The 14,960-nt window shown below is 39.0% G+C and overlaps 1 protein-coding gene across 1 annotated transcript in view; it reads right to left on the bottom strand.

Annotated features, from left to right (window-relative positions):
- Positions 1–14,960, bottom strand: part of PLCXD2 (phosphatidylinositol specific phospholipase C X domain containing 2) — a 100,072-nt gene that overhangs the window by 7,927 nt on the left and 77,185 nt on the right. The window contains exon 3 of the mRNA XM_027865789.1: positions 4,990–5,231. Within this exon, the coding sequence (XP_027721590.1) occupies positions 4,990–5,231 (242 nt within the window). The remainder of the gene's footprint in view (positions 1–4,989; positions 5,232–14,960) is intronic.

The raw sequence follows: 14,960 nt of genomic DNA, 5'->3' as shown, positions 1-14,960 counted from the left end.
GACCTGAGTTCAAATCCAGCCTCAGATACTTGACATTTACTAGCTGTGTGACCCTGGGCAAGTCACTTAACCTTGATTGCCTCACCAAAAAGCAAGCAAGAAAGAAAATACATTCCTCTATTTATTGATGGCCCAGGTCTCCCATTGAGGATGTACAGGGGTAATATTCAATACTGATTACCAAAGGGCTATTACAATGCTGTATTCTCATAAAAAATGAATTCCCTTAAGACTTATTGAATTAGTAATGTTGCTGGGGAGTTCACAGATTGCACCTAATTTAAGGTTTTGTGATACGGTAATCTTATAAGTAAGGTCAGCCCTAGGCAAAGTTGGAATATGTCAACTCTCTCTTTCCATGGTTCTTCTTTTATTATGTCCACCCCAAAACTGCACTGACTTTTAGGTTGTCTACAGGTATTCACAATCTCCTACTGTTGTAGTAGGTTCTTATCTACAAGTCTGAATCTATTTTCTAAACATAATCTCTACCTTGTTGGCAATCAGAATCTACTTCTTCTGTGTCCTGTTCCCATGAGGTCCCACAATCACTTGGTTCTTTGTGGAAAAAGAAATCTCAGAAATAAACTTATAATTACTTATTAATGATTTGACGTGATAACCTTTCCACGGCAGTAGTACAGAGGGCATTAGCCCCTGGAGTTTAAGTCAGAGGACCTAGGTTCAGATTTCATCTTTGATAAAATACCTGAAAGAATTTGGTCAAATTACTTAACTTATCTGGGTCTCAGTTTCTTCATCTGCAAAATGAAGAAGCTGGACCACGTTATCTCTAAGATTCTTTTCAGCTTGAAGCTTGTGATCCTATGATATTTTGAAACCTAATGTTTTAGTTCAAATAAATTTTTCTGGACTAGACTTGTAATTTTATGTGTAATTTTTGTGAGGAATTTCCATCTCTCAATAATCTGTTGTGCAATTTATAGTCGATTAGAGGTTAGATGATTTATCTAGTGTCACACAACCAGTATATAACAAAGGCTCTGCTTGCAGCCTGGTTTTCTTGACTCTGAGGCCAGCTATGTATCTACTATATCACATTACCTCTCAGATAAATGGCACAATTGAACACGTCAGTGGTAGGCTTATGGGGGACATCAGCCTGTGATCCTCAAGGTTACCAAGTAGTCTGGTCTGACACAGTGCACTAAGCTGGACTTAAGGCTCCTTCGGTTGGGAGAGCCATCGCTGAACTTCTCGGGTCAAAAATGCTGGTCAATCCCAAGGCCAACCATGTACTTATGCATTTCAGAGAACCATAGAATGTTAGTGCTAGAAAGAACATCAGGGCACATAGTAAATTAATGAAAAAGCCTAGACAAGAATTGGGGTCTCCTGGTTTCAATTCTAATGCTCTTTTCACTGCATTACAAGGCTGCCTTCAAGATCTGGTTAACTTTGGCAGGCCTGAAGAAACGGTGATGATGAGAAATGTAAACTCTACTGGTTTGTAGAAAAGAGGGCATTGAAACTCCACCTACTGAAAAGATGCAGTAACACTGAGCTTCAGGAGAAATTTCATAGCTCTATCCACAACAGTGGCAGACTTTAAAAAATAAAACACAAGCGCCCCTTCCTGCTCAGAGTAAGAAAATGCAAGTAAATCATCTGTCAGTGGCAAAATCCCAGATCCCTGGAGCTAGAGGTCAAGCAGTGAGAGGAAAGTATTGTATTTCTTTATGGCCAACAGAGACAAAGAACTCTGTTTCAGGTTTCAGGCTGCATATGCTGACTTTGTTCCAAAGCTTGGGTTACAAAGAAGGAAAGGAAAGTGAAATAAAGAAATATCTCAGACACTTTTCTCTTTCCCCACTCCCCCCCACCAAAGGCAAAATCTGTCAGTATTAGGATCCAGGATGTTCAGGTAAGAGAGAAGGATGAATTTTGATAAATAATAATAATAACAGTAATAATGGACTTCAGTGGCAGCTCAAAGACTATAAGGTAAGGAGGTGAAGACTTGCCAATGATCTTGAAAGTTATTGGAGGAACCTGACTTTAAATAGTGCTCTAAGCAGCAATGGACAGCCCTTCTGTTGCTCCTAAGATGCCTTACTCATTGTTTCAAGCAAAACCATGCTTTCTTTTCATTCCAGAGATCATAGAGACAAGAGGTAGGAAAGAAAGTTGTTTAGGACACAATGTGGATTAGAAGGGAGGAATGGCACATAATAAAGAGCGTTAAATATTACTTTTTAAAATTGCATGTATTTAATTTTTTATAAATGCCAGAAAATTCACTTCTTCTTGTCTCCTAGGCAATTCTTTTGCACTAAGTTCAAAAGAGGCATTGTGGATAGTGGATAGGGTATTGGTCTTGTAATCAAGAAGTCCTGGATTCAAATCTAATCTCCAAAATTTGCTGGCTGTGCAACTCTGGGCAAGTCTACGTGCCTCAGTTAGCTGCCTAATGCTTATCTACTAAGTCATAGATGTTGTGAATTCCATCCTTTGAGTACATGGTGAATCAAGTCCCACCCATTATCGACCAGCAAAGACTGGTAGATAAAATACATAAAAGGCAAAATTTTCCAAAGAGTGGGAATGGGTAGGGCACAATTTTGCCTGTGTTTAGGGTGCACAAATGTCTCATTTTGTCTTTGCCAACAGGAAGTCCTATCTCCTGGGAGTCTGGTACAAATTACCTTAGGAATTCAGCCAAAGAGGCTGTATTTCTAGTGGTTTTTGCCCAGACCAAAGAGTGTGTGGCCAGTGGCCTTGTTTATCTAAGGCCTCTGAAAGTTAACAACTTAATACTGAGCAAACCCACTTTAGAGTTTTTCCCTGTTGGATTTGGTCAGAAAAACAGTGCCCAATTCCAGTTTTGTAGCTTTATTGTATTCCTTATCTGATATGAGGGACTGTGCTATGCCTTTAAGGGGAAGGTTGCTGGAAGCTCAGTGCTTCCAGTCTCTATGCCCAGAGGACAAGTTAGTCTCATACTACACTTAACTATTTGGAATAAGTTCTTTGCCAGAATTGCATATGCTTCCTTAGAGGCCTCTAACTTGTGCTCTACATGGCTTCCTGTTTTGTGTCAATAGTAAGATTCTTATAATGTAACAGCCCTTGTGGTCAATGGGGACCTCAGGTGTCCATCTTTGGGGCACTTAATATGAAGCAATCCCTCCCATGGACAAAGGGTATCCTGCACTGTGGTGTTATGGCCCTGTGATGGGGGCAACCAGGTGGCGCAGTGGCTAGAGCACTGATCCTGGATTCCAGAGGACCTGAGTTCAAATCTGACCTCAGACATATAACACTTACTAGCTGTGTGACCGTGGGCAAGTCACTCAACCCCCATTGCCCAACACCCCCCCACCAAAAAATCAAGGTTATGGCCTTGTGATCAGGATGACTCTGAACTGTTTAGAAAGCATTTAAATGACTCAGACTGAGAATTCAGAGCTGAAAAGGGACTGTGAGATCATGGAATCCAGACTCTGTCATGGAATCACGAATTCGTGCGCAGTCCATCTTTTTAGCCTTGCTGTACATTCTTCCCCCTTCTACTTCTGAATGCTTCAGTAGAGCTAACCTGGACTTTTCTCTGTTCCTCACCCATGCCATTCTTTCTCCCAGGTTCCCTGGCTATGTACCTGATCTCCCCATGCCTAAAATTTACCCTCTTTTCACCTCCAACTCATAGGACCCCTTGGTTCCTTCAAGATGCAGCTTAAGCATCAACTTCTCTATAAAGTCTTACTTGTTCACCTCAATTCTTGCCCCCCCAAATCACCTTGACTTAGTTACTGAATGACAACAAATTCTCTTCAGTTATACTCTGTATACTTAGATATGTCCTTGTTGCCTCATTTGTTAAAAAAAAAATTATCATATTTATATCTACAGCACAGGGCTTGGAAGATAGTGGGTACTTAAAAATGATTGTTAATTAATTAATCTAGTCCAATTCTTTCATTTTAGAGATGAGGAAGTTGAGTCCTAAGGAGGTTAAGTGATTTATTTATGGTGCTACAGGTAGGGGCAGCTAGGTGGTGCAGTGGACAAAGAGCCGGGCCTGGAGTCGGGAAGACTCATCTTCTTGAGTTCAAATCTGGTCTCAGCCAATTACTAGCTGTGAGACCCTGGGCAAATCACTTAACCCTGTTTGCCTCAGTTTCTTCATCTATAAAATGAGTTGGAGGGGGAAATGGAAAACCATTCTAGTATCCTTGTCAGTAAAGCCCCAAATGAGGTCATGAAGAGTCAGACATGACTAAAAAAAAAAATGACTGAACACCACAAATTCTCTTCATAGTTATGCTGTATATGCCCTTGTCTCATTTGTTAAATATATGTATGTATATATATATATACTTATACACACACATATGTATTATATACGTGGATACTTAAAAATGATTGTTAATTGATTACTCTAGTCCAACTTTCATTTTTAGAGATGAGCAAGTTGAGTCCTAGGATGTTAAATGATTTATAAATGCTATTACAGGTAAAAAGTTATCAGAGCTAGGAATTGAACCCGAGACTCTGCTTTCAAGAGCCTTCCACCGTAACACCTTGCCTCTTTCAACTTACAGTCATATAACTTTTCATTCCCTACATCTCTGGGGAATGGGCAGGGACTTGCTGAGAGAGCTATTGTTATAGCTTGTCCATAGGTCTTGTTTTCACCATGGAGAAATATTTTTTTGTTTTGTGGTTGGTCACAGACCACAGGGGCAGTGGCCAGATAGTAACTAGGTCATTCATCAGATGGACACAGAGTATTTGCTTAAGGGGTCATTCAAAAGACTCTACAAAGATTCCTTGCCACGAACAGGTTTTAGTGAAGTTTTAGAGTTCCTTCAGGCAGGATGACCCTGGCTCAGACGTAAGAGATTTATATTTACAGAAAAGGAATGAATAAAGTAGTGTGATTGGTGTGCTGCTTTGTATGATACAGAACCAAAGTAAAGAAGGTTATTGAAAAGCTTTGGCTGTGGAACCAAAGCAGATCCTTACCTGTGCACTAGTGTGTTCTTGAGGCCACCAACCAGGCCTCGAGCAATGGTCTTCACTCTGGGTGTGAGAATAGCTTGGGACACATGGAAAGCTCCACGGGGAGCTCTTTCCCCAAGGGTTGTGTCTAAGAAGAGTATGAGTTTCCTCACGCATGTTGTATTGGCCCATGGCGCTGGAATCCTGTCTCCTGGCCACAGGAAGGGGTATTGCATAGCGAGGGGAGAATGGTAGAAAATAAGAACCTGAAATAAGTAGAAACAGAGAAAAGAGAGAAAGAAAAATGAGAGAAATTAGTGTGAGAATTGACAACTAAGTGGCATAGCGGATAGAGATAGGACTTGTAGTTAAGAACGTCTTCCAATCAAATCTGGGCTCAGACAGTTGTGTGACCCTGGACAAGTCACTTAACTGCTACCTGCCTCAATTTCCTTATCTGTAAAATGGGGGCAACAATAGCACATATACCTCTCATAGAATTGTTGTGAGAGTAAAATGATGTAATATAAGTGTAAAGCACTTTGTCCTTAAACCACTCTATAAATGCCAGCTATTGTTATATGAAACTGACTACTATTAGGAAAATTGAAGTCATTGCTTTGATTTGCCACTAAAGTTGATAGGGAAAGAAAAGCACTGAATAAAGCCCATAGCTAACTATAAGCACATGTATAACTTTTAGAATTATTATTCATAAAATTAGCTAGCAAGCTAGTAGATTGACTAGCCAGCCATGTCCATGGAGTTAATTTTAGGGAATATATGTACAGGTAGAGGAGGGCAGTGCAGATAAGATGATAGTACAACATTTCTTAGCTAAAAGAGTATTTAAAGACCATGAAGTCTTTAAAAACTATATTTTTATGTGTTGGGAGAGAGAAAGGGAAAAGTATTTACTACACAATTACTACGTGCCAGGCACCGTGCTAAGAGCTTTGCAAATATCTCACTTGATCCTCTCAACACTGGGAGGTAGATGCTAGTATTATCCCCATTTTACAGTTGAGGAAACAGATGTTGAATCAGTCGCCCAAGATCACACAGATAATCTGTGAGTGGAATTTGAACTCAGGTCTTTTTGACTCCAAGCCTGATGCTCTACCCACTGAGCAGTCTAGTTGTGGGGATTGGGGTTGCATTGAAGTTCCCTCCATGGAAGGTATTTGGGGATGGGCCTGGGGTCAGAGGTGGGGACAGGAGGGAAGAATCCTATGAAATATGCTCAGTGATGAGATTATGCCCTGGGTGCTTCTGGCAAACATAGGCTCAGGCCTCTTCTACAGTTAGACATCTGGTTTGTAGCTATATCTTTTCCCTGTCTTGCAGCCTTCTCTCATAACAGGAGGCTAAATCAAAGAGGTTTGGTAACCAAGCAGTATGAGCTGCCCTTTCAGAAGACTTTGAAGTGAGAAACACTTCAGTCTTGCTTTCTTTTGTCTTCTCTTTTGACTGTGGCTTGAGACTCCAACAGCTCTCCCTTGTACTTCCTGTGAGAAGAGAGGAAAAGGAATTTCTCCTTCCTTTCTTCCCAGGTCAGCAATGGTGGTTGTCCAAATACTGCGGCAAGAACATGTGCTAATTCAGGTGAGCCCGTGCCTGAATTTCAAAACCCTAACTACCTTTCATGTTTTATGTTTCTTTCTATGAACATTTGTTGTTATTGTTCAGTTGTGTCCAATTCTTTGTGACCTGATTCTGGGCTTCCTCGGCAAAGATACTGGAGCAGTTTTATTTCCTTCTCCAGCTCATTTTACAGATGAGGAAACTGAAGCAAAAAAGTGACTTGCCCAGAGTCATACAACTAGTAAATGTCTGAGGCTAGATTTGAACTTGGTCTTCCTGACTCCAGCCCCAGCATTCTATCTACTGTACCACCTAGCTGCTCTGTGGACATAGGTTACTAAAAACTGATTAATCTCGATTAACCTTGGGAATTTGGGAGTTCCTGGGTTTTCTCAGTTGATGCTGGCTGCCCTATGTGAGGTGCTTCCTGGAGCAATGTTTTTCAGTGAAGATGACCATCTCCAAAACAGTACATGAAAGTGGAATATTTTCTATAGTCTCACTAAGTGTTTCATGTTTTAATGGTTTAAGCATCTGCCTTTCCCAAAGCATTTAACAGGAGTTGTGGATTTGTGTGTCAAGTCTTTGTCAGTGTGAACTTCTGAAACTTCTGTGTTTTAAGAATTTCTTTTGTGGTGGTGGAAATAAATATCTGTTCTCTACTTTGTACATTGAGAACCTTTCTAAAAGAAACTCTTTGAGAGAGATCATAGAAATGAGACAGGGGGCTACCTCCAGTCATCCTGATCTGTATCTTGCCTTGGACCCAGATGGCTCTGGAGGACAAAGGGAGAATTTGCACAACCTTCTCTCGTTTAAATCCAATTCACTTGCAATTCATGGCATCACCTTCCTGATGTCATGGTCCTCTTTGAGTATGAAAGACAAACAACAAGAAATGAGACAAACTTAAGCTGTGTTTAAAGTGATATTCCTAGAGTTCTGCTGGGAATTGGTGTTGTAATGAATCAGGGCTGGTGTTGTAATGAATCAGAGACAATGAAGAAGAGGTTGACTTCCTTCTTTGGGTCCAGGCTCCTCCAAGACTGACCCCTGTTTATGTGATCTCTGATCTGAGGCTCTTTGTTGGGAGAAGGTTCCCTATCCCTCTTAGCCAATGGGTCCATTGTAACACATTGATTAAAAACAAAACAAACAAACAAACAAACAAAAACTGAGACCTAGAAAGATTAAATGATTTGCTCCAAGCGCCATAGTTTAGTTGCTAGCAAACTTACTGAAGGGTTCATGCTGTTAGACCAGTATACTAGGATTTGTTCTGGCTAAAACAATTCAGAGTTTTAGCATAGTTTTCTAGAAGGATTGCTCTTTATGGAAAAATGAGGGCAATGAATATGTTCTCAGGAAAGGGCTTGTCCCTAAAAACCTATTAGAAATGCCAAGAATCTCATTAGTAAACTTATAACCGCAGCAGCACCCTCTCCTGGAAGGAATGCAAATCTGTTTACATGGCTTGCTCTCCAAATCCCGGCTGTCTTGGCTGAGAGAATAATCTTCCAGGTGTGGAAATAGGAATGTTCTGACTGATTTGACTGTCTGTCATGGGCATTAAGCTAATGATTAAGGTGCTTGAGTAAACTGTTCTGAATGCTAAGTACAGAAGATCCTTGAAGAGTGGATACTTCATTACACCAGAAGGTCAATTAGACTGGAAATGCTTTTTAAAAAATGTTTTTGAATAATTGATTGCTAATGACATCTGTGGTAAATATTCATTTTAGTTAGGTTAACCACATGATCATCATAAGCAGCATTTTGCTCTAGAGCCTGGGGAGGGGCTTCTTTCTCCAAATAGTCATGGTATTTGTTCAAGGGTTAGATAGATGCTTCTAGCATAATCGCTTAAGGGAGATGATCTATTAAATAGAATACTGGAAAAAGTATCAAAAGACCATACTCGCATTGTGCCTTACACAGGGTAAGTACTTAATAAAAGTATGCTGAATTCATTTAAATAAGACTATGTTATAGGTTTTTAGAATAATAACTAATATTTACATAATGCTTTAAAGTTTGCAAAATGTTTTCCTCATAGAGTAGGAATGGACCTTACAGAATACTCACTTTTTAATCTTGATCTGTATGACCTTGGACAGCCATTTAATTTACCTAGGCCTCAGTTTCCTCATCTGTAAAATAAAGGGCAGCTAGGTAGTTCAGAGGTTAGAGCACCGGGAGTCAGGAAGACTCATCTTGTTGAGTTCAAATTCAGCCTCAGACATTTACTAGTTGGATGACCCTGGGCAAGTCACTTATCCCTGTTTGCCTCAGTTTCCTCATGTGTAAAATGAGCTGGAGAAGGAAATGGCAAACCACTCCAGTATCTTTGCCGAGAAACGCCAAAAGGGGTCATGAAGAGTCAGACATAACTGAAATGACTGAACAGCAACAAAAAGTAAAGGCTTTGGACTATACCCTCTGAGGTTTCTTCTGGTTCTAAAGCTTTGATCCTGTTTGCCATACAAGGTTAACAGTACTGTTTAGCTCATTAGCTAAGGGTTCTAGGAGTGGCAGGCCTATAGCTATTTCTTCTTCTGCTCTACAATATAAAATTCAAGTAAACTCAATTTAAAATTGATTTATTATCTACTATGTGACAGATGCTGGGAATCAATGGGAATATAGACATTTCACATAGGGATTCACTCTTGGATTTCATTAGAATCTCATCATCCTACAAGGTCACATCAACCCAGAAGCTCATACTCCGCAGGACACCTTCCTCTGAGGTTCCTCCCACCTTCTGATTGGAAAGAATTGGGGGGGGGCGCTTTTCCCAGATTCTCCACTTAGGGAGGGAGCCCAGAGCAGTCATGTCATTTCTCACCAGATGCACTCTGACTTCATCATGCCCCACTGACTTCATCCTCTTCCTCTCCCCCTCTGACAGCTTATTGTTAAGTGTTGTTTTTCTTCATTAGATCGTGAGCTCCTAGAGGGCAGGAACTATCTTTTGCCTTCCTTTATATCCGTAGGGTAAATTTATCATAATTTCTGGCACATAGTAGGCCCTCAACAATAAATGACTGACTGACAAATAAAAATAAAATAATTTTATAAAAATGAAATAAAAAATAAAAAAAAATAATTCTTCCTGTGGGGCACTGAGACAATAAATTAGACAATTAGCAAATAGATTCAGAATTGGTTGGATGGCCATACTCAAAAAGTAATTGTTAACAGTTCAACACCAACACGGCAGGAGATTTCCAGTGGAAAAGCTTAGGGAGCTGCACTTGACCCAGTGTTATTTAACATGTTTTATCAATGACCTGGACAAAGGCATGGATGGCATGTTCATCATGTTTGCAAATGACACAAAGCTGGGAGAGAGGGCTAACATGCCAGATGGTAGAGTCAAGTTCCCAAAGCATCTTAGCAAGGCAGAGCTTTGGACTGAATCTAGTAACATGAAATTTGATAGGGATAAAAATAAAGTCTTCCACTTGGTTACAAAAATCAACTTTTCAAGTACAAGAATGGGGGGTTATGAAGCTCTCATTAAACCTCATTGGGAATATCATGTATAATTCTGGGTGCTGAGGTTTAAGAAATGTGTTAGGAAGTGGGATAGTTTCCAGAGGATAGCCTTGAACCCAGATCCCACAAGGACTGGTTGAAGGAATCGGGCATGTTTAGCCCAGAGAAGAGAAGATTTGGGTGGGTGGGGGGCAGGGAAGGAGGCTTTGGGTCTAAATATTTGAAGGGCTGTAACATGGATGAAGGACTAGAATTGTTCTGAGGAAGAATGGGAGCAACAGGTAGAAGTATTAAAGGTTCCATTTAGGTTTGATGTCAGGATAAACTTCTTAATGATCAGAATAGTCCAACAGTAAAATGGGCTGTTTTGACAGGGGTTGAATCCCTCCTCTTTGGAGGTCTTCAAGCAGAAGTTGGATGATCATGTATCAAGTATGTACTATTGGGGCTTCCTTTACTGTGATGGTTAGCCCAGATGACTGCTGAGGACCCTTCTGATTCTCAAACTCTATGCTGCAATAGCCTGCTTCTGCAAACTGCAAACCTGCCAGCTGTGTGACTTTGGGCAGCTCATATAACCTCTCCAGTTCTTAATTTCTTCATCCATAAAGTGAGGAGATTGAACTAAATAACCTTTAAGGTCCTTTCAGCTCTCCCACTCTATGGCTATGTCCCATTCCTTTCAATTCTAGTGCTTTCCCTCTGTTGATTATTTCCATTGATCGTTAGCCAGTTATTATGTATGATAATTGTATGTGTTTAGATACATATATGCAAACAACTAAGTACAAACAAGAGAGATATTGATATAGATTAGAGATAGATGTCTAGACAGTCAGATATAGACATGGATTATTGGGTAGATGTATATCTATCTTGTTTGTACCTAGTTGTACCACAGTTTAATAAGGGAGACAACATGCAGGAAACTATCTATATATCTATATGTATCTGTCTATATCTTATTTGTATCTAATTGTTTGCATGTTGTCTCTCTTATTAAACTGTAAGCTCCTTTTCTTTATCTTTCTTTATATTCTCAGCACTTAGCACAGTGCCTGGCACATAGTAAGGGCTTAATAAATGTTTATTGACTTACTGTCTCTTTGACTATACTTCACTATTAGCAAAAAAAAAAAAATCTAGCTTGTTCTGTTTCTTCATCTTTGCTCATACATAAATTCTTTTCTCATCTATAATTTCCTTTTAGAGATGTAGCTTAAAAATCATTTATTCTAAGAAAGTTTAACTTTCTAAAGAAATCAATGGAGGAGAAGCAAGAGGGAAGGAGAGGTCTTACTGGAAAAAAAATGGGACACGGATAAGAATTTAAAACGATGACACTCACCAACAAAAAAATTTTCCTTTCTTTTATGAGTAAGCCCGTCTTCAACATCACTATTGCTTTGTAATAGCTCTCTAGTTGTTTATTGTGCCTCTCCAACTAGACGAAAAATTCCCTTGAGGCAAGGATTGAGTCTTCTAATTCAATTCTATCTGTCCCATCTCAAGTACCTCCCATGTACACTGCTTTCCATAGAACAGGGGCTTGCTTGTTGGAAGAATTAAAGATAACAAAATGGGAAATACTTTTGCTACCAGATTATACATAGAAACATGTGGTAGCTCTTAGGTACAAGGTCCCATTAGGTGAAACATTTTTTACTTTGTTGACCAACATAGGGACAATCCAGCCAAGCAGCCTCTACTTTACTTTTGGTTGGGACGGCAAAGAGAAGTAATCACTTCAGTTGAAATGTACTGATTTCATAATTAAAAAAAAATAATGAGTGAGAAACAAGAAGGGAAGGAGAGGTCTTTCAGGAAAAAAAATGGGGGCAGGGGGCAGAATTTAAATTCATGACACTCACCAACAAATAAGTTTCCTTTTTCTAGATTTCTTAGAAAAGAATAGAAACCCTATTTACCATAATCTGCTTTCTTTACAACTGGAGAAATGTTTTACAGTTAAACAGATAATAATAATAAATCATATTTACTGTTATTTGTTCACTAAGTGACCAGATTATTGAAAGCATGAAAACAAACTGCTCAAGTCTATCTAAAAATGATTCCTTTTTCACCTTAAAAGAAATAAAATAACAATGCTCACCTTGTAAACGCTATAAACCATACTGCTTAAAAAAAAAAAAGAAAGAAAAGAAAAGGGAAAAAAAAACTTTTCACAAGGTAAAGACTATACTCTAATACTCCTGCAGAGGGCAGGCTCCCCCTATTACTGTATGTCCACGGTCCATACTGTCTTTTACTCCTGAACTTTTCATTCTTACACTGATTTTTGTCCAATTTAGAATGAAATACAGTACCTAACCTAGAATGCTATCTGCATGGGGATTATGAAGGTCACCTCTGTGTAACTTCCTAAGTGTGGAAATAATCAAGATTTCCAAAGAACATAATCTTCTACATTCTCACAGCATCCTCACATTACTAGAACTGGTACTGTAGGAAGAATTTTGGCCCTGACGCAAGGAGATAACTAGATTTGAATCTTGTTTCTGCCATGTGTCTGACATGACTATTAGCTATGTGACTATGAGCAAGTCGTTTTAGTTCTCTGAACCTAACATTTGCATAATAAGGGTAATGTTACCTGCAGTACTTATCTCACAGGCTGTTGTGAGGATCATTGTTGTTGCTGTTATTCAGGTGTATCTGATCTTTGAGACTCCAGTATGGAGTTTTCTTGGCACACATACTGGAGTTTGCCATTTTCCTCTCCAGTGGATTAAGGCAAACAGGGTTAATTGTTTTGCCCAGGGTCCCACAGCTAGGGAGTATCTGAGGAGAGATTTGAGTTCAGATCTTTCTGACTCCAGGTCCAGTGCTCTCTCCAATGAGCCATCTAGCTGCCTATTGAGAGGATCACCTAAGGTTATTTACTTAAAGCACTTTGTAAGTCTTAACATCATATGTGAATGTTAGCCATTATTATTATTATAGAGCCTGGCACACAGCTGGGACTTATTAAATGCATGTTGAATAGTTAGTAATAATCATGTACTTATATGGACTTAGAGATATTTGGACAATACTTTCAAAAAATAAAAAATGTCTTTTTTAATGGCACAAATAATATCTCAACAATATTCTTATTTTACATATAGTCAGAGTTAGTGAATACTCTGCTATTGAAGTTCATTTTTTTTTACTTTCCATTATTCTTTAAAATTTCCAAATTTCTTTATATTCTTCATATTTGTCAGTATTAATTGCATGATAGTATTCCATTACATTATTCTATGACAGTTTATTTAACCTTTACCCTATTATTGGACATTTAGACTGCTTGTTTTTTTCCCCCCAATTATAAGCAATTCTGCTATGAAAATCTTTGGCTAAATAGCACCTCCCTCTTTTTTTGATGACACATTTAAGGCATATTCTCAGAAATGGAACTATTGGATCAAAAGGTATGATAATTCTTTGGTGTATTGCCAGCCTGTTTTAAAAAAAAAATTCCACTAATTTGTGATACCAGTAGGAATGAATGTCTATGTGTTTCTCCATAATCCTACCACCAATGAGTCACATTGCTTTTATTTTCTTTTAGCTTAATTGGTGTGAAGTATTCTTATTTATTCTTATTTATATCTCTAGTTACTGTTATTAGAGACATTGAACATTTTTTCAATTATTAGGAACAATTTGTCTTTTCTCTCTTGAAAATAGTCTGCTAATTTTTTTTAACCATTTATTTGGACTCTTCTGTTAATCTGTCTGTGAACAAATGAACAATAACTGGCCTATATAATCTGAAAAAAGGTGAGGAAAGTCTAGGTAAACTAGTCTCTGTCAGAATCTCTCCTTCCCCAATATCCTGGTATCAACCTATCAAATCAAAGCAAATTTTCATTAGGCCTGCCTCCTCTTCTGAAGACAGCAAGATCCAGACCTGGATAAGAAGGTATATTTAACAGGTTCCTCAGTGGACTGGGCTTTCTCTGTTGATGACCATTCCTAGATACAGGTAAAAATACCTTCTCTATAGGAGTTGAACCTACCTTGAAACCCAAGAGAAGTCTCAGAACAGATCCTCCTACTTCAGCTGTACTTTAGATCAGGTAAAAGCAATCTATCAGTAGTATTTTTTAAAAGCACCTAGTCCTGACTCTGTGACTTACTACCTTTGTGACTTTGAAAAAAAGCACTTAACCTCTCCGAATCTCAACAGATTTATCTCTCAAGAGCATGAATAATGCCTTCTGCTTTGATTATCTCAAAGGTATTGTGAGTTAAAAACACTTTGTATGATATAAAAAAATGTAAAATATTTATTATTACCATTATTAATAAATATTTTGTTTGTTTTCCATTGACAATGGATGTGGAGGGGCAAAAAGATGGTGGCAGTGACATTTCTTCATTGCCGTGGATATACAGCATCCTGGAAAGCTTCTGGTAGGAAGTGCCAGGACTGAGCCCTTAGCTGGGCAAATTAGGGACAATCTAAATGAAGCCACTAGTTGGCGGGGTGTGGGTAGCATGCAGTACTTGGAATTAGAGAGTCAAGTTTGAATTGCCCCTCAGATATTTAATAGCTATGGCCCTGGGAAAATTGTTTAGCTTCTTTTAGCCTCAGTTTCCCCATCTGTAAAATGTGTCTCATCTTAGTATTTCACATGTTCTTTTGGATATTAAACGAGATAATATTTAAATATCCTACATAAATGTTGGGGCAGCTAGGCGGAACAGTGGGTAGCGCACCAGGTCTGGAGTCAGAAAGACCTGAGTTCAAATCTAGCCTCAGACACTTACTAGCTGTATGGCCCTGGCTAAGTCACTTAACCCTGTTTGTCTTAATTTCCTCATCTGTGAAGTGAGCTAGAGAAGGAAATGGCAAACCACTACAGTGCTTCTACCAAGATAACCCCAAATTGGGTCATGAA

Source organism: Vombatus ursinus, unplaced genomic scaffold (genome assembly GCF_900497805.2).
Source record: "Vombatus ursinus unplaced genomic scaffold, bare-nosed wombat genome assembly UNPS02001419.1, whole genome shotgun sequence".
In the NCBI taxonomy this organism is placed as follows: domain Eukaryota; kingdom Metazoa; phylum Chordata; class Mammalia; order Diprotodontia; family Vombatidae; genus Vombatus; species Vombatus ursinus.
This window is presented reverse-complemented; position numbering and strand designations above follow the sequence as displayed.